At 44.0% G+C, this 18,450-nt stretch overlaps 1 protein-coding gene across 1 annotated transcript in view; it reads left to right on the forward strand.

The window, feature by feature from the left end:
- The first annotated feature begins 10,593 nt into the window (after positions 1 to 10,593).
- The window catches only part of GABRB2 (gamma-aminobutyric acid type A receptor subunit beta2), a 257,236-nt gene continuing 249,379 nt past the window's right edge, over positions 10,594 to 18,450 (forward strand). The window contains exons 1-5 of the mRNA XM_045026120.1: positions 10,594 to 10,813; positions 11,533 to 11,650; positions 12,517 to 12,749; positions 12,863 to 12,954; positions 13,844 to 13,911. Coding sequence (XP_044882055.1) covers positions 12,673 to 12,749; positions 12,863 to 12,954; positions 13,844 to 13,911 — 237 coding nt within the window. The 5' untranslated portion in view covers positions 10,594 to 10,813; positions 11,533 to 11,650; positions 12,517 to 12,672. The remainder of the gene's footprint in view (positions 10,814 to 11,532; positions 11,651 to 12,516; positions 12,750 to 12,862; positions 12,955 to 13,843; positions 13,912 to 18,450) is intronic.

Raw genomic sequence — 18,450 nt, forward strand, 5'->3', positions numbered from 1 at the left:
AGTCATGAGGCTCTGCCTACACAGGTCACATTGCAGGGCTGGGGCCCAAGACAAACAACAGTTGAGGGACGGGACAATGAAGTCAGTCACAGACACAGACACACACAGAGTGAGGTGATCCTGGCACACATCCTATTAGTTCGTGGATTTTTATATTTCTTCCTCTCTCCCCTACCCAATTCCTCTATCTTCACAGCCCTGGTGTCCTTGCCTTTAAAAGTCAAAGGTAAGTTGGTGGCACAAGCTAAACATGGAAAATTAGCCTCTGAAATGGCCTCCCATCTGTCCCTGTGGTCCTTGGTCCTATTTTAAAATATTTTCTTAAATGGTTTAATCTGCTCTTACCCAGTTACTCCACCTATCTCATCTTACTCTGGCTCCCAGCCATCCCAACCCCCCATTAAACAGTTCTTACTTGATCAACCAAAACCCCTCTTCCCTGCCCGGTATCACCCTCAGACACACTTCCCACATCCCTCCCCACCCCCAACAGATAGTCTCCCCGTCCTGCCTCTCTGGACCAGAGAGCTTTCCAAGGGTACGTCTACACTACAAGACTATTTCGAATCTACTTAATTCGAATTTGTGGAATCGACCTTATGAAGTCGAATTTGTGTATCCACACTAAATACACTAATTCGACTGTCTGAGCCCACAGTAACGGGGCCAGCGTCGACTTTGGAAGCGGTGCACTGTGGGAAGCTAACCCACAGTTCCCGCAGTCCCCGCTGCCCATTGGAATGCTGGGTAGAGCCCCCAATGCCTGCTGGGGGAAAAAATGTGTCGAGGGTGGTTTTGGGTAACTGTCATCATTCAACCGTCAATCACGCCCTCCCTCCCTGAAAGCGCCTGCGGGCAATCTGTTCGTGCACTTTTCTGCTCAGTGACAGCGCGGGCGCCACAGCACTTTGAGCACGGATCCCGCTGCAGTTATGGCCTTTGTTAACTCCTCGCACCTTATCGTCCACCTCTTCCACAGTCAGCTGCTGAGAAATAAGGCTACTTTTCAATGGTGCTGCGAGGAACTCTTCAAGTACCAGCGAGCAGTGAGCAGCGTGACCTGTGACTGTTCAGTTTCTTTACACAGAAGCTGAACCTGCCCCTGTTTCTTTACCAAGTTACTGTTGACTAGCATCTGCAGTTACATACCCCGCCCACCCCGCTTCCCCAACTTCCAACACACGTATAAAAATAAAATACATGTTCCACTGTAACTTTACAAAGGTTTCTTTATTGATGACTTTGCGTTACAGGGTTGAAACTGGGACACGGACTGTGCTGGGTAGGGTGTGCAGTGATGTAAAGACCGCCTGTAAACTCGAGGAATGACAGGCTCCTGCTCCCAGAGCGGTCTGCAGTGCCGGACTGGATGTTTCAACGGAGCCTGCCATCCCTCCTTTTTGGGACTCTGTGTGCAGGGACTATGTGGCCTTTTGGCGGGGGAGGACGGATATAGATTCCTCTGCTGCGTGGCTCTGTGGTCCAGGACAGGGACCGTTGCATGAGATCTGTAACCCCCCTCCCCCGCTACAAAGTCACGTACCCCCCCACCCACACAGAACCTGCAAACCACCTCCCATACCGACCAGGGTGCGTACTGACTGCAGTGTGTGTGTGACCTGCTGCTGATCCTGCCCCCATGTCTGTACCCTGGTAAAGGTGATTGTCCTGTCAAATTACCAACCCCCTTTCCCCCCTTCAAACACAGTCTCCTCTAAAAGAACATGACGGAAAAAGTAATTAACAGAAAAGTATTTTTTATTATCAACTAGACAGTTAGGGGATGAAACTGGGATGGGGGCTTGGGTGAGGCGGGAAGGAAAGGACTTCTCAAAAATTAGGCTATGAGAGCTTTTCGGTACTTGAGCACTCTGCTGGGGTGCAGTGACAGTTTACACGGCCTCTGGCGCCCCTCCTTCTGGTTATTTTGGGTGAGGGGGGTATGGGACTTCGTGGCGGGGGAGGGCGGTTGCAGATACACTGCAGGGGGGCTCTGTCCTCCTGCCTGAGGTCCTGCAGAACATGCACAAGGCGCAGTAGCATGTCCATTTGCTCCCTCATTAGTCCAAGCAGCGTTTGAGTCGACTGCTTGTCTTCCTCACGCCACCTCTCCTCCCGTTCGCTGTGTGAGCGCTGGTACAGAGAGAGGGTCTCCCTCCACTGGCTCTGCTGGTCCGCCTCGTCTCAGGAGCACCCATAACTTCAGCGAACATCTCGTCCCCTGTCTTTTTCTTTCGCCGCCTAATCTTTGCCAGCCTCTGTGAGGGGGATGCTGTGGCAGGTCTGGAGACAGTCGAAGCTGTGTGATGGGAAAAAGGGAGTGAATTCCTTGCAAAGATAAATTTTGGCGAACAATGAACACAGTGTAGTCTGTCTCTGTGAATTCTGGGTTGAGATCCCAGTGCCTGATGGGGCAAACACCATTTTCGCGGGTGGTTCTGGGAAAATGTCGTCAGTCATCTCTTCCTCCGGGAAAGCTACAGCAGACAATCATTTCAAGCCCGTTTTCCCTGGATTGCCCTGGCAGACGCCACAGCGTGGAAACCATGGAGCCTATTTTGCCTTTTGTGTCTGTCACCGTATGTGTACTAGATGCTGCTGACAGAGGCGGTCCAGCAGCGCTACACAGCAGCATGCTTTTGCTTTTGCATGATAGCAGAGATGGTTACCAGCCATACTGTACCATCTACCATACCATAAATTGGTAATAAGATGGGCATGGTTACCAGTCCTTTTGCACTGCACCATTTGCTGCTGTCATAAGTGCCCCTGGCTGCTCTTAGCCAGGGGCGCAAAAGCCAAAATTGGGAATGACTCCCTGAGTCAATCCCTCCTTTTTGGTATGTAAAAATAGAATCAGTCCTGCCTAGAATATGGGCAAGTGTACTAGAGAACCACTGTATCAGAGAACCAGAGAGCACAGCTTCTCTGTGTCAGATCCTGCATAGATTATGAGCTGAATGCTATTCACAGGAGGTGCTCCTGCAACAACCCCACCTGTTCATTCCATTCTTCCCCAGCCTTCCTGGGCTACCATAGCATTGTCCTCCCACTTGTCTGATGAAGTAATAAAGAATGCAGGAATAAGACACAGTGCCTTGTTAGTGAGAAATGAGTGGAAGGCAGCCTCCAGTTGCTATGATAGTCCAGATAGGACATTCAGGAGTGTGGAGGAGAGGAGCCCAGCATCCTGCAGCTAGTCCAGGGGCAACTGAATCTTTTCTTTACACATGAAGGGTGGGGGCTGATGAAGCTCAGCCCCCTGTTGCTATGATGAGGATGGTTACCAGCCATACTGCACCATCTACCAGGAAAAATTAGGGCCAGGCGCCCTTGATCGACCTCACAGATGCTAGTACGCATGGTTACCAGTCCTTTTGCACTGCCCCATGTGCCAATAGGCTGATGATGACGATGGGTATCAGTCTTTTTGTACCATCAGCCATCCATAGCGTGGGGGGAGTGAGGATGTCGGTGTTCAGTGCTGCACCATCGCATCTATCTTCAGCATTCAGTAAAGATACGGTGACATGTAAAAGAGTCAACAGAGGATTGTTTTCCCTTTCACTTCTGGGGGTGGGGGGGGGGTGCGTAAATTGCCGAGCTATGCCCTGACCCACCGCGGACACTGTGTTTGACCCTAGAAGCATTTGGAGCTCAGCCAAGAATGCAAATGCTTTTCGGAGACAGCAGGAACTGTGGGATACCTTGCGTCCTCAGTCCCCCCTCCCTCCATGAGCGTCCATTTGATTCTTTGGCTTTCCGTTACGCTCGTCACGCAGCAGCGTGCTGAGTCTGTGCTATGCCGTCTGTCCGGAGTTTTTTGAAAAATACTTTGGACCAGGCGTAACATTACAGTAATTCCCCTAATTAGATGCAGGAGTCTCCGAGCGAGATCACCCTGAGGACGGTCACTGAAGGAGATAGAGAGCGCATGCTGCGTGAAAGCCAGCACAAACCAGGGGCCTATGCAGCCGTGCTCGGGGAGGCAATGCTCCCTGAGTACCTCATGAAAGCCTCGCGCGGAAAAGTGTGCTGCCACGGAGCACCCAATAAGGCAGCTCTCCCCAGGAACCTCCTCCGGAGGCTTTTCGATTACCTCCAGGAGAGCTTTGTGGAGATCTCCCAGGAGGATCTCTGTTCTATCCCCATATATAGAGAGACCTCCTTTTCACATACTTCAGATTCCTGTTATATTAAGAATAAAAGTTTACATGGTTAAAGCACTTACCGAGTGATCCTTCCCCTGATTCAGGGTCCGGGTTAACGGCCGGGGAGGGTTGGTAGGGGATCTCCGTGACGGTGATGAAGAGATCCTGGCTGTCGGGGAAACCAGCGTTGTAAGCGCTGTCGCCTGCCTTGTCCTCCACAAACCCTTCCTCATCTTCCCCATCCGCGAACATCGCCGAGGAACTGGCCGTTGACACTGTCCCATCGTCAGAGTCCATGGTCGCTGGTGGGGCAGTGGTGGCAGGCTCCGTAGCGTCCGTTTGCCGGTTTGATTTTTTGGTAGCCTTGTCTGGGGTCCTTGATTTTCACGCGGCGCTGCGTTGCATCCCGGCTGTATCCTCTGTCTCTCATGGCTTTGGAGACCTTCTCGTAGGTCTTTGCATTCCGTTTTTTGGAGCGCAGCTCCGAAAGCACAGACTCCTCGCCCCACACACCGATCAGATCCAAGAGTTCCCGGTCAGTCTATGCTAGGTCCCTCTTTCTATTCAGAGATTACATGAACTCCTCTGCTGGAGAGCTCTGCATCGCTGCCGGTGCTGCTGAGCTCGCCCCGATGTCCAACCACGAAATGAGATTCTAACTGTCCAGACAGGAAAAGGAATTCAAATTTTCCCGGGACTTTTCCTGTGTGGCTGGTCAGAGCATCCAAGCTCGGACTGCTGTCCAGAGCGTCAACAGAGTGGTGCAGTGTGGGATAGCTCCCGGAGCTAGTAAGTTCGATTTGCATCCACACCTAGCCTAATTCGACATACCCATGTCGAATTTAGCGCTACTCCCCTCGTCGGGGTGGAGTACCGAATTTGAACTAAAGAGCCCTCTAGGTCGAATTAAACGGCTTCCTAGTGTGGACGGTTGAGCGGTTAATTCGAACTAACGCTGCTAAATTCGATTTAAAGTCCTAGTGTAGACCAGGCCCAAGATTCTTTAACCACAGCTGCAAGAGCACATTTGGGATGAGGAGGCACAGTATACCCAGGGTCAGTGCAACTTCCCATGGTTCTCTGATGGTGAAATCTGATGCCAGCGTAGCGGAAACTATTCTGAGGTGTGGGACTCCTCAAGTTGAGAACACAGAATGACTGTGGAACTCCAATTTTGCTGTCTACATCCCTGTTACACTAAATTTATTTACTCCATCACTTTGAAGGAAATAACATTTTTATGCTTTCATGATTTGATAAGAAGAGTTTTAGATTTCCTTTTGTCATAATTCAAGGTGCCAGACGTTTTGCATTTTGCTCCAATTCCTTACAATTGACACTTTTCTGCAATCATAGCATTTGGGGATGTCTCAGACAACCATTTCACTTCCATTTTTATATTATCAGTAATTTAATTTTGTATTAAAACCTTAGTGCAATGTACACCTAACATCTATTGATCCCGGGAAATGCTAAAAGGTATGTTTGTTAAAAGACATACAGGAATTCAGTACCTTAATGTTTCCTATCAGTTCTTTTCACTTATAAAATACAGTCTGGGTCATGACCTGGGTTTTGCTCTTATATATACTATATATTTTAACTCTGTGAGTATAATACGCAGTTTGTCCTAGAATGAACAAATCTGAGTTCCAATTACCAGAACTCTACATACAGAGAAAAGCTAATTAACATCTACCCTTTGCTCCCCTATCCCTGCTTTCCTCCTGCAATTAAGTACAGTGAACACTGTATTAATGTTACTTATTCTCTAAACAATTTACCAGACCAAATTTATGCATAAGATTGGTTCAACTTTCAAACATAAAATGATAAAAGAAAAACCAAGTGGTATAACGCATTGCAACTTTAATGTTCATGTAAAATAAGACATGTTCTGACTCAAATTGAAATTCAGTAAAGTTTCATCTTAGAGAAGTTAGAGGTGGAAAAGACTTATTAAAACAGATCATCACAAACATTCACCTGCAACGGCTGCAGGACATATTCAGTCCCCAAGACAAAGTACATATCAGATGGTAGGGAATGTGTCTGATATTAAACTCAAAAGAACAGATTTTAAAAAATTATTAAAGCTAATATTTAAAATCAAATTTACACAAGTTAAAAACAAAGGTACTGTACATCTGGGGTCAGGCTTGAGTTATGAGAGATTACAAGGGTCACAGGATACATACATAGTACATAACCAGCATAGACCCAGATTGGGGTGCAGGAGTTTTTAAAGCGTCAGTGACTAAGTGATCTCGGGTATGCCACCCATAGAATGTATTTAGAGTCCAAGTCAGTATTGGTGTAGTGAATAGGTACATGGGTGAGGTGCGTCCCTTGGTTTGTCAGGGAAGGAAGTATTATATTTCATCTTAGTGAAAAGGCCAAGAAAGAGGGAAACTGCACTTGTACAGGAGTGTGTGTGTGTGTGTGTGTGTGTAAACATGATAGTGAGGAGAGGAATAAGGGTCTTGTCAGCATGCCTTTGACTTATTACTCACAAGTGGCATAGCCCTGAATAAAGAAACAAAGGGACAGATTCTCAACTGGTGTAAACTGGCATATCTCTAGCTCCATTAACTTCAATTGAGCTACACTGATTTATACCAGCTGAGGATCTGGCCCCAAACTCTTATTTCACATCACAGCACAGTATATTCTATATATATTACAGGGGAAAAAAAGATTGCTTTAGAGAATTAACATTTTATGGGGACTATTTTTTGCATCTCTCTACTTGTGAAGCCAGGTGATTTAGCTACCAAGAGTACAAATGTAAAGAGATCAGAGGGAGTCATAACCTCTAAAAATTACCTACAATACCTTGTTTATACACAAAATTGTCATGTTTTTAAAGTCTAATATCTCAGGTCTTTCCAGAAGTCTGGCAATCTGGTGGTCTCCACTATGGTATAAAATTTGCAGAATCATGAGATGCCAGACCTTAACCATATCAGTGGAGTAGGACTGACTCTTGCCAATCCAGGTGCTTGCACAAGTAGGTAGTCGATCGTCAGCTGTCTTGCATTCAAGATGGATTAAGGAAGGGACGATGCACCCAAGATCAGGCACTCTGACTTAAGACATAGAAAATCATTTGAGTGAGGAAAGAAAGTTGGTGCAGCCCTTATTGACCTGATGTCAGTCTATGACATTCTGTGGCACATCGGGCTGACTGACCAGCTGTTGTTGAAAATTATTCTATGTTGGCTGAAAGTGTGGTTCATCTGAGAAATGATTATTAACAGAAAGTCAGGCAGAAAATCAGTCACCTTAAACATCTCTGCAAAGGGCTTCCACAAGGGTCAATTTTGGTTCCGCTTTTTGTTCAATATGTACACATATGACCTTCCTGGAATGTGGGCTGAGAAGTATGTGTATGCTGATGACATCTGTATTGCTGACACAGGAAACTATTCCCATAGGGTTGAAGTGAATCTCAGTCAAGATACAGACATTTTGACCACTTATTTTCACTAATATCTTAGTAAAACCAAGACAGTTGCAACTACTTTCAATCTAAACAATCTGACCCACCTTGATCTGTGCACAGGGATGGTTGCTGCCATTCCAACCAGTTGTCACTGCAAACGTTGTCAGGAGCAAAACTCAACCATAGCTTGATGTACTGGCCTCACTTGAAAACGAGCATCTGAAAATAATCTCTCTTCCTGTTCCACCTTGATACAAAAACTATCAGGAATCTCCTGGGGAGCAGACCCTACATCTGTAGTGACCCTCACGTTTGCTCTAGCTGAATAGTGATCTATGGTCTGGGGGTGCAGTCACCACACTCAGCTTGTCAACATGGAGCTGAATTTGGCCACTCATCATTAGTGCAGCATAGACTGACTTCTAGTTTTCCCCCGGGGTGTTCCACCCCGAGGCCCTGCCACCACTCTGCCCGTCCCCCGAGGCCTCACCCTTGCCCTACCCCCTCCTCAAGGCTCCAGCCTCGCTCCACCTCTTCCTATCCCCACTACTTCCTCTCCCCAAGGCCCCTGCCCTCCAACCTCCCTCAACCCTTCCTAGAGTCGCCAAACAGCTGTTTGGTGGCAGCTGCTGATCAGCTGTTTGGTGGTGCCCCCGATTAGCTCAACAGGCTACTGTCTGGCTTGTCCAGAGTAGCCACAACTATGCACCTGACTGGCTGGGTTTCCTATCCATGTGACTGTGGATGGCAGTTTATAATGCTTAGCCTCCCTTGATATAGATCTTATCTTCTGGATATGGAACCTGGACATTGAGCTCTGATGTCTGCATATGAGGAGGAGGTAGTCATCCCAATACAGTTTCTACATCAATAGAAAGGCCAACTTGCCTTAGGGCCTGATCCCATGGGGTACAGTGCACCTTCAACTTACACTGAAGTCAGTGTGAACATAGGGATCTTGAGCCCCTGGTTACTGTATAGTGTCATCAGGTTCTTAGATTTTAAAATAAACTTAAGTAGCTTCTGTTTTTGTAAAAAGTGTTTTTAGTTGCTTGTCCATACTTTTTTATATACAGTTTTGTATCACTGTTTTAAATTTTATATTTATAATAAATAAACATAAACAAAAACTTTTCTATGTGTAAGGATGTCACTGTTTTGAGCTGTTATCTATTCAAATGCCAAAGCTGAGTACAAATGCTATCTACATTGCTGTATAGAACTGTATTCACTTCTGTATATGTCTTGACTCCTGTGTTTCTAGCCCTGATGTCACATGGTATTAGACTATAAATCTTTCCCTAATCCAGCATTGAATATTGCCAACCCCGGGCCTTAGATCTTTCTTTTTATCTGATTCACATTTCAACAGGAAAGAGAGAAATATTTTAATAGCAGTTCAATATAATAGTAATATCAGCGAGCTGAAAATAACGTAGGAATTTGAAATGTCAGATGCGGTTCCAATGTAAATCCTTATGGGTGAGGACAAAAGTGCACAATCAATGCCTTTTACTACCAGACTGCAGGTTTTATCATGTGGTTGCAGAAAAAAAGAAATGCATATCATACATATATCTAACAATACAGGATTCATTGTACAAATGAATGTCCAACACCTGCTTTGAGGGCCATTTTTCAAGTGCTTTGAAAGTGAAGCATCCCAGCTGTGAGAGAACAGATACCTTCATTGGTTAACATAGCATCCATCATGCACTAAAAAAAAATCCTATTTCTCAATCTTGAACAGCAAAAAAAAGGGGCATTGCAGTGTGACAAATTGCTAAAAAAAAATTTTTACTCAAGCGTGATTATTTTTAGAATACATAAATAAGACATTTCAGAGCTCCTGAAAACTCTTCTAGCCTGTTAACCTTGTAGCATTCATACGTATGAATTCTCCCTATGCCATAACTCCAACTGCCATAATAGGAAAAGAGTCTCAGTCCTCTTAGCAAGCATATTACCTCCTTTTTTCCCCCTACTCTGGCTCTTCAAAAATAATTTGAGTCTAATATTTTTCAGAGGAACCAAAACCAAATAAATACACAGATCTCATAAAAAGGCTTAGTTTATTGGGGATGACTTTTGAGGGTTGTGGTGGTAGGCTGCTCAACCCTACCTATTTCCTATTAATATGATTTACTGTGTGAGTGTAGCAGACAGGTAGATCTGCATGTGTTGCCTGTAGAATGCACTAGACCAGAGATTCTCAAACTGGGGGTCAGGACCCCTCAGGGGTTCAAAAAGTTATTACATGGGGGGGTCACGAGCTGTCAGCCTCCACCGCAAATCTTGCCTTGCCTCCAGCATTTATATATGTTGTTAAATATAGAAAAATGTGTTTTTAGTTTATAAGGGGGTTCACACTGAGAGGCTTGCTATGTGAAAGGGTTCACCAGTACAAAAGTTTGAGAATCACTGCACTAGACTGTGGTAAACTGGTATCTGTGTTACCTAAGGAATATTTTGAAGGGCAGGTGGAAGATATTTTGACCCCCTACAAGGTTTGACTCTGATCCTTCCCACTCATTAACCTTCAATAGTTGAACATTGATTGCATTTTTTTAAACATACCTGCAGAATTGTGTTAAATGGATACTGGACTTTACATCTATGTCTCATGCATTCAGCTCTTCCTCCTTTGCATCCTTGTTTCCTCAAGGTCTCCTAAGCTGCACCCCTTCTCCTACGTAGTATCTGTGCTTTTACCGTCTGCCTGCAATCAAGGCCTGCTCATTTGTACTCCTGGTCCGTGCACCCCCTTCCCATGCACCTTCCTGACGCAGTTCTCTTCAGCTGTATCCCCTTTGCCATTGTTTCCTCGGACAGCTGCACTCACTACCTATAATCCCTCTCCTCAACTGCACCCATTTCCCTTACCACACATCTACACCTGCCCATTTCCCACACCACACATGCCACCTCAGCTGCACCCTCTTCCCATGCATCTTATTGCCAGGGTCCTCTTCCTCGAGCTCCCACCCAGCCCTTCTCGCTCGTGCCCCAGCTGGTTTGGAGGAAGGAGCCGGAGCGAGGCTCCCCTCCCAGCAATCTGCCACGAGCAACCGGGACCCGCTGCCGCGATTCGCGTGTTGCCTGGCGTCACGTGGACCTAGCGGGTCTGGGGGCCGCTCCAGCTTGGCTACAGCTGACTGGCGCACGCTGCAGCCGCAGCTCTGCAATTCTCACTGCTGCACCTCCAGCCAGCCAGCGGGTTTGTTTTTTAAATGCAGTGCATGCCCAGGGAGGCCGGGGACTGTGCTCTGCCTCTTCACGTGGGGCTCAGCTACCTCTTCCTTCAGTTTATAAAATATATCCATACGTCTAAAAAAAAATCCCTCGTCCAGGCGATCGGAGGCGTTTGTTTGGTGACCGTGATATGCATGCATGTGAAATGGCCTTTCACCAGGCAATGGGCTTTGGTCTGTGGAGAAGGGGGGTATGAGGTTTTAAACCATTCCCCTTTGGGAGGAGGGGGGCTTAGCCGGCCTGAAGCTCCTGTCATTTGCTGTGAGTGGAATGACTAAACGTTTATTGAGGGGAAATCGGAGGCTTTCAGAGCGTCTCTTCCTTAGCCACGGTTCACGTCTCTCTCTCTTTCTCTCTGTGCAACACTCACTCTTGTTTCCTTACTCCTCCCTCCCTCCCTGCCTTCCTTCCCCTTGCAGCGAATTAAATATTGCTTTTGTGAACTGAGGAATTAAGTGTCTCTGCCTAATTCCCTTCCCTGTGCAATCCAGGCAAAGGCGAGGACGCGTGCACACCCCAGATCCGTTCAATGAAGCAACACAGATCCACGGGTCCAAATGGGTATTTGGAGGAGGAGGAGGTGTAAAAGGAGCTACAGCAGCGGGCAGATTTGCAAGGAATAATTTAAGTCCTTTCTCCCCCCCCCTTCCCTCCTCCCTCTCTCTCTCTCTCTCTTCTGCTCAGGATTTAAATGTCACTCAAAACATCCTCAAATCAGTTTTCTGCTCGTCTCTGCTTTCTTCCGAAGCATTAATTCGGCCCAACACTGCATTTCAGCTGCTCTGGTGTTTTACTCAGAAAGGTAAGGAGGGTCTGTGAGTGGAAATGCACCGGGTATGGGATGGTCACTAAAAGCCTAGTTTTCTTTGCAGGGTATCCCGCTCCCCGACCCCATTCCGTAGCCAGGCTAAATCTACCTGAGGAATTTGCATTCCCTGCTAAAGGGAAAAATAGCATGGTCCCCTCCCCCCCCCCACACACTTTGCCCATCCTTGCCAGCCATTGCTGTACGCTTTAGGAGCCACGCTAAAATACAATGGGAACATAAAAGCGAGACGTTCGTTGTAATTGCCACCCTTTTAATGTTATAAATCTCCAGCATTGCCTGGCTGGTAACGTCATAAAGCGAGTCCCTCTCTCCCCTCCCCAATTCCTCTGACCTAGGAACAGCTCCTGCCAGGAGAGTAGGAAACATCCGAATCCCTTCTTACAAGAACCTGGTTCGTCATCATTTAATTTTCCCCCAGGAAGATTACCATAGGCTCAACCCTCTCCCTCCCACCCCCCGCCTTGCAAATCTAGGTCCCTTTTTTCTGCCCCTCACCTTTCTTCACGTAGACTGATGTTTCCGGGGAGCGTAAAGTTAAGCTACCCCCCGTGTCTGCCTCTCGCACCGTGTGCACGTTTTGCAGCCCCCGTTTCTTTTAAACCTCTTTCCCCCTCTGTTTCTAATCGGATCCTGCACATGCCCGCCCCACTTTAAGCTGGGTTGCAAAACTGCCGTACCCTGCAACTCCTGAAACTTCCCTGCTTGCTGCAGTTTATATTATATTGTAATATACTGACAAAAAGACAAAAAATGCACTCGATCCTCCTATGGGATGACTTTTTTTTTAAATAATGCATTTCCTTCTTCCCCTTTAATTCTTTTTTTTTTTTTTGGGCAAGGAAATTTGCTCCATCTCCAGCAGCAACCACTGCTCCTTTTGATGTTGTGGTACGCCGTGCGCATGCGCCTCACATTAGAATTACTGCACTGGCCAGAATAAGTTGGATCTCTTCTCCTCTTCACTGAAACCCTAAATCATATCAAAAGCTAAAGGGATGTTGAGAGTCCGGAAAAGGGGCTACTTTGGAATTTGGTCATTCTTCTTAATAATAGCCATGGTGTGTGCACAGAGGTAAGTGAGCGAGACATCTCTTTTCCTTCACTTTGAATTGCCCTGTATGCCACTGTTCCCCGAATGGGGAGATTGGCTCTGAGAAATAAGAAATATGTATTATTGTTTTTTAGTGTCAATGACCCTAGCAATATGTCGCTGGTAAAAGAGACCGTGGATAGACTGCTGAAAGGCTATGACATTCGCCTGAGGCCAGATTTTGGAGGTAATTTGATTGCTTTTTGAATAAGAGCTGTTACATACCCAGGCTGTGCATCTTCTGTGTGTGTTTTGCAACGTGTTGTGGGTGCTGCTGCTTTTGTGTGTATGTTGCCATTTTCTCAAGCTGACCCAAAGTTAAGCCAATTGTTAATTTTCTTAGCACTGGATGCTCTTAATGCGACCATTGAAAGCTGTGTATTTGTAATCGGGCTCATTTGTGAGAGTGTGTGCGGATAACTTATTAGCCCATAATTAAACCCTCGGTTAATTGGCGTTATTGAGATGCAAATCTCTTAAGTTTATCCAGCGTTTGTTCTAGTGAGCCTAATGTGTCTGTGACCACAGTTACTATTTTTGAGTACAAGATATGCTCTTAACTGATACAGAAAATGACACTTAACCCAATGTTTGCTGCAACTTTGAACTAGTTGTGTGCGTGAATGTGTGTGTACTACTCCAGAAAGCAATCTTAAGAGCCGGGTATAAATCATTGGAATCTCAGGTGAGATTCTTTTTTCTCAGTTTGCATGTCGCATGTGTCGAGTAGAAGGAGTTAAAATGTTCAGTCCAATCTTTTCTCCCCCTCCCCCACGTACCGATTCGAACTGGTTCATACAATAATCGATTTGTGTGTGTCTGTCTATATAGCCAGTGTCTATAGAGCCCCCGTTATTAACACGTGTGTGCATGTTACATAAAATGTCCTTACAGCTGACGGCGGAGGCAAAGGGTGAATACTCTGCAACCGGAGGGTTTTCCAGGTATCAAAGGAGAGCCTGGTTTGTTGTTACCGACACTCGTGCCATATCGCCCTTTGATTAGTCTTGATAACTCTGGTGAGAATGAGTTAAGTTCTTAGAGATCACATTGCGGACCATCTCGTTGGTTTGCAGGTCCCCCAGTGGCTGTTGGCATGAACATAGACATTGCCAGCATAGACATGGTATCAGAAGTCAATATGGTGAGTATTTAGTTTTTTTACCCCCTCTCTCTCTCTCTCCTGAAGATTGTGGTAATAAGCTTGGGGGTTGGGGGAGAAATGTCTGATTATTTCTCATCTGGCCACATTGTGCAATGGCTGGTACTCCCCGACCGGTGATCAACCAACCGTACTCCCCATCCCCCACTCCACCCCCAAAATCTCCTGCTGTTCTTTGCATTGTAAACCTTGTTCTCCTCTTTGGCATTACAAGACCCCGCCTTTGCCTGGCTGCTACAGCAAATGTTACCAGTCCAAACCTGCATGCAGATTTTGGGGAGTGGAAAAAAATCCATGGAAATCTGTGGATAAATGCATTTAATCAGAGGGGGGTTGGATTTAGGGATGTTCAGGTTTGTGCCTCCTGCCCTCGCCACCCCCCGGACAAATCCAACAAATTAATAATCTGCAATATAGGCTACAAGGATTATTTTTATATTATGACTCACAACATGTTCAAAGCTTGTACGATTTATTGACAGTCTTACTGTTTAGTAGCTACCACTTCAGACGTACTGTAAGCGCTATTGAGCGGGCCCTTGAGTTTATAGTCAGTGGAACAACGTTAGTCTTGTTTTGCTTCATGCAAGAGCGCCCCCTGCTGACAACGGGGTTCCACTGCAGCCGAAAGACAAATTATAATACCCTTCAACTAAATCCCCGATGTGCTGCTGTTCGTTCTTTAAAAGAGTTTAAATTATTTTTTTTTCTTTGCACTTTGTGCCTATTGGGGAGCGAAGGGACCCGCAAATGCTTCAACTAGCAAGGCCACGATGGACTGCCTGCAAATTATTTGATGCAATTACAAGACCTACATGCTTTTTCAGGTGCCAGTCACTGAAAAGTGCTTAAATGTGCAGAGGACGTTTGTGAACTGGGTAGAGAACTAGGTCTATTCCCAGCCAGATTTCCTTACACTTGATCTCAGACTAAACTAGATATGGAACCCCACTGTGCAGCTATCTCTTCTCTTATGGGTGAGGTGATGGCCCATTAATACATAGTTCAAAAATGTCACAAAGCATTGTGCTTTCCATCAAAAATGCCTTTCAGATTATGTGGGTGGGAATTGAGTTCAAATGGCGATTTTGCTTACAGACTTGTTTTTCTACCTAACTTTTTTTAATAAAGCAAGTTGCTTTACAAACAAACTACACACACAAAAATCAACCCCAAATAAACATTTTAATTTATGTAAATCAAAGTTATTCCTGTGCTCTTCATTAATAGTCTATACTTAATACAATGTTGAAGTTGCTGAAAGGATAATAAGAAGTTAACTAAATTATTAGTGTGTTTTGTGTCCATTATTTGGGGGTCTAATGAGCTGTTGAGAAAACAGCAGCATTCCTGAAACTAACATCTGAGAAGGAGCTCTTCAAGGGTTAGACTGGACTTTCCTAGTAATCACTTTGCTTACATGTAAATGTTATGGGCCAAATTCTGCAGTCTTAACCTTAATTTCAGTTTTGTTTGGTTAAGGGAACTGGTTTGGGCCCTGAATGATGACATACAGACATAAAACTTTCTAGCAGCAAAAGCAACATGGTAAATGCATATTAATGAAATGTATGGACTGGGAAGGAGATAAGTATCCTGTTTAAAAACAAATTGTCCAACATTGCTGGCACGTCTAACTATACATGCAAAATTATTTTTCAAAAAAGTTATATAAGTGCCACTTTGCACTATCTTGACCTTTGTACCCCTTTAAAATATATTTTGCTTAATGGTTCAATCGTCTGATCTGAATTAATACTTTCTAAAAATGCTGTACTGCCTGGGTAATGTTGTCCAGTGCACTGGCATCCATTTGTGGTTTATTTTCGTAACTGAAGGTGTTCTGTGACTTACAGAAAATGTTCCATAATAAAAAATGGCAACTTTAGGATTACAAGAATATTAGCTTTTGTTTTTGGAAGACTTGCTAGTTGAGTGCTTGGTCCTGCTGTCATTGGAGGCAATGGCAAAACTCCCAATAACGTCACTAGGAGCAGAATCAGTTCATAAGTATTAAGTTTTAAAGTAGCTGCCTAAAATACAGTCTAAAAATCTTTACACTGAACTTCTGGTTTTGTTGTCATGGGATACTCTGGTATGTTCTATTCAGGAAGTTTAGGTGCTAAAGAAACAAAATTACATTTTATTTTAAGCAGCTTCCTTTTAATGAAATCTGGATATAATAGATATGGCATATATAGAATCTTTATAAACATCCATTAGCCATTTGAGAGTTTCACTTGCTAGTGCTGTGAGCTAGAACTGTTAGGTTAGTGTTACATCCCAAAATCTCTGCAAAACTGGACATTGATGCGAAACCTTTTTTTCATTTAAGAGGGTGCAGAATCTGTTAAATAACTTCCAGAAATTTGATCTCTATTGAAAAAATGATAGTCACCTGTGTTATGTGGCACAACATACATAAACTGAATATTGTTTTGAAAACTTTTTGTGTATGTCTTGAATATTTACGTTTCTTTAATGAAAATTGTACTTTAGAAAAACAATGAAGTCTTTTAAGGACTTTGTTAGATAATTTGGCAAAATTGGCAGGCGGGTTTGTTGTAAAGAGACATATATTCAGTTTTACCAATCACAATTGTGTTATAGTCTGAATATTGTATAACTGTATCTGAGCTTAACTAGTTGGAACATGACTAATTTCATTCTTGAAACCAGAAGTTTTTCTTCAGTAATTTTTTTATTGTTTAGTATGGGGACAGGGGTTTCCTAATCAACAATAGTAAGAGTTATTTTCTCAACCTAATAATTGCAAAATAAGAAACATAAGAATGCACTTACAGTACTCTAAAAATCATAATGGATATATATCTTGATAGATTAACAGTGAATGACCTAGGAAGACAGGCATACAAGAAGAGAAAAAGAGAAATACTTAACATATAGGGTCGTGTCTTGCTCCTCTTGAAGTAAGTGGGAGTTTTGGCCTTTGATAGAATCTCTTTGCAGCTCTCATTACTTCAGAAAGGTTCTCATCTCATTTAGAGATCCTTTTTCCTGCCTGTGGACCTTCTGCTGCTCATACTTAAGTCAATGGCAAAGTTCTAACTAACTTCAATTGAAGACAAATCATTGCCGATATATGTTTATAGCTTGCACTAATTTTTTGCCTGCAAGGGAGACTACACAACCTGGGACATTAACATGAGACGATCACTGATAACTGCAATATGAACTTAGTTTTAGAGTCCCATCCTTTCCAACAGAAAGACACACACTTCCATAGTCAGAAAGTTTTTCTATCATCACCATCCACAGTAAATCAGGCTTTGCAGTTGCCTTCAAAATAGCTACTCTGGTCGGTAACAGCATTAAAACTGGAAGCAATTCATTTACTTCTAACCTTTCCTAGTTAGAAAGTTGGAGATATATTCATAAGCTTAAATTACTTTTTCAAAACCTGTTGGTAAAGAGTATATATGTACTTGACTTTCCAGCTCTGGGCTATCCTGAATGAACATAAAGGGAAGTAGTGAGTCCTTCAGCTACATCTGTGAGTTGATAGGTTTCATGTCTGAATTTGCTTTCAGGCTTCATATTTTTGCACAGGAGTAAAATACGTCAGGTAATGCTTTTGTGCAACACAATAGTAACCATAGCTAATTTCATTAACTTCTTTGTGCTTTGAATCAGGCCCTGTATTACCATTGTTGAGAGTATGCTTTGTGCCAGTCATGCTGCAGTTTTCCTTAAAGGTTTCCTGGTGCAGGTGAAAGTTGAAAATAAACATGAAGAGGTGTAATAGCTACTTAAACCAAAATGGTTTTCCTGTCATAATGAATTCTGTGTTACATAAGATGAGCTGTATTGCAGTGAGAGCCTAATACAACATTCTCAAGAGAGTTTCCAGGTGTTTACTATACTTGAATTTCCTTCTCAGCTTCCTTTTTCCCTGGTACTAATCAGACTCATTATAAAGATAATATCTCCAGAGGGCTTAATAGTCTATTTTTAAACAACGAATGCCAGCTGAGATGTCAGATTTCCAAATCTGCACCCTCTTGATTAATAATTGGAGCAGAGACTTTGACACTGACACAGCAGCTAAGATTCCGTCTCTCTCCCCCAATATCTCCATTATGTTTAGAAAACAAACTTTTAACCTACACATTTGTTTGGTGGCACAGAAGGAAATTTGGGATATATGTTTTCCTCTGAAGTCTTCACTGAGTGTCTTCTATAGCATATTCTGCATTTGTTTTACTTGTTGACCTTCCATGGATGAGATAGTGATCTCAGAGGAGACTATTGGACTGGAATTAGGTTTCAAATTTTGGTTTGTTTTTTTAAAAAATAGTTGGAAACAATTTGTGTGTGCGAATGTGGCTCTTTTGGGATTCTGATACAGAATATCCTAAAAAGAGAAGGAATTCTTGATATATTTTATCCCCCAACTTAGTTTTACTTTAAGTGATGTGTTATATTTAATTAAATTATAGCTATTAATCCATACTGAGGTGAGGAAGGTAGAATCTAAACAAGTGACTTGGTTCAAAATAT

The sequence above is a fragment of the Mauremys mutica genome, chromosome 8 (assembly GCF_020497125.1).
Source record: "Mauremys mutica isolate MM-2020 ecotype Southern chromosome 8, ASM2049712v1, whole genome shotgun sequence".
Classification (NCBI taxonomy): Eukaryota; Metazoa; Chordata; order Testudines; family Geoemydidae; genus Mauremys; species Mauremys mutica.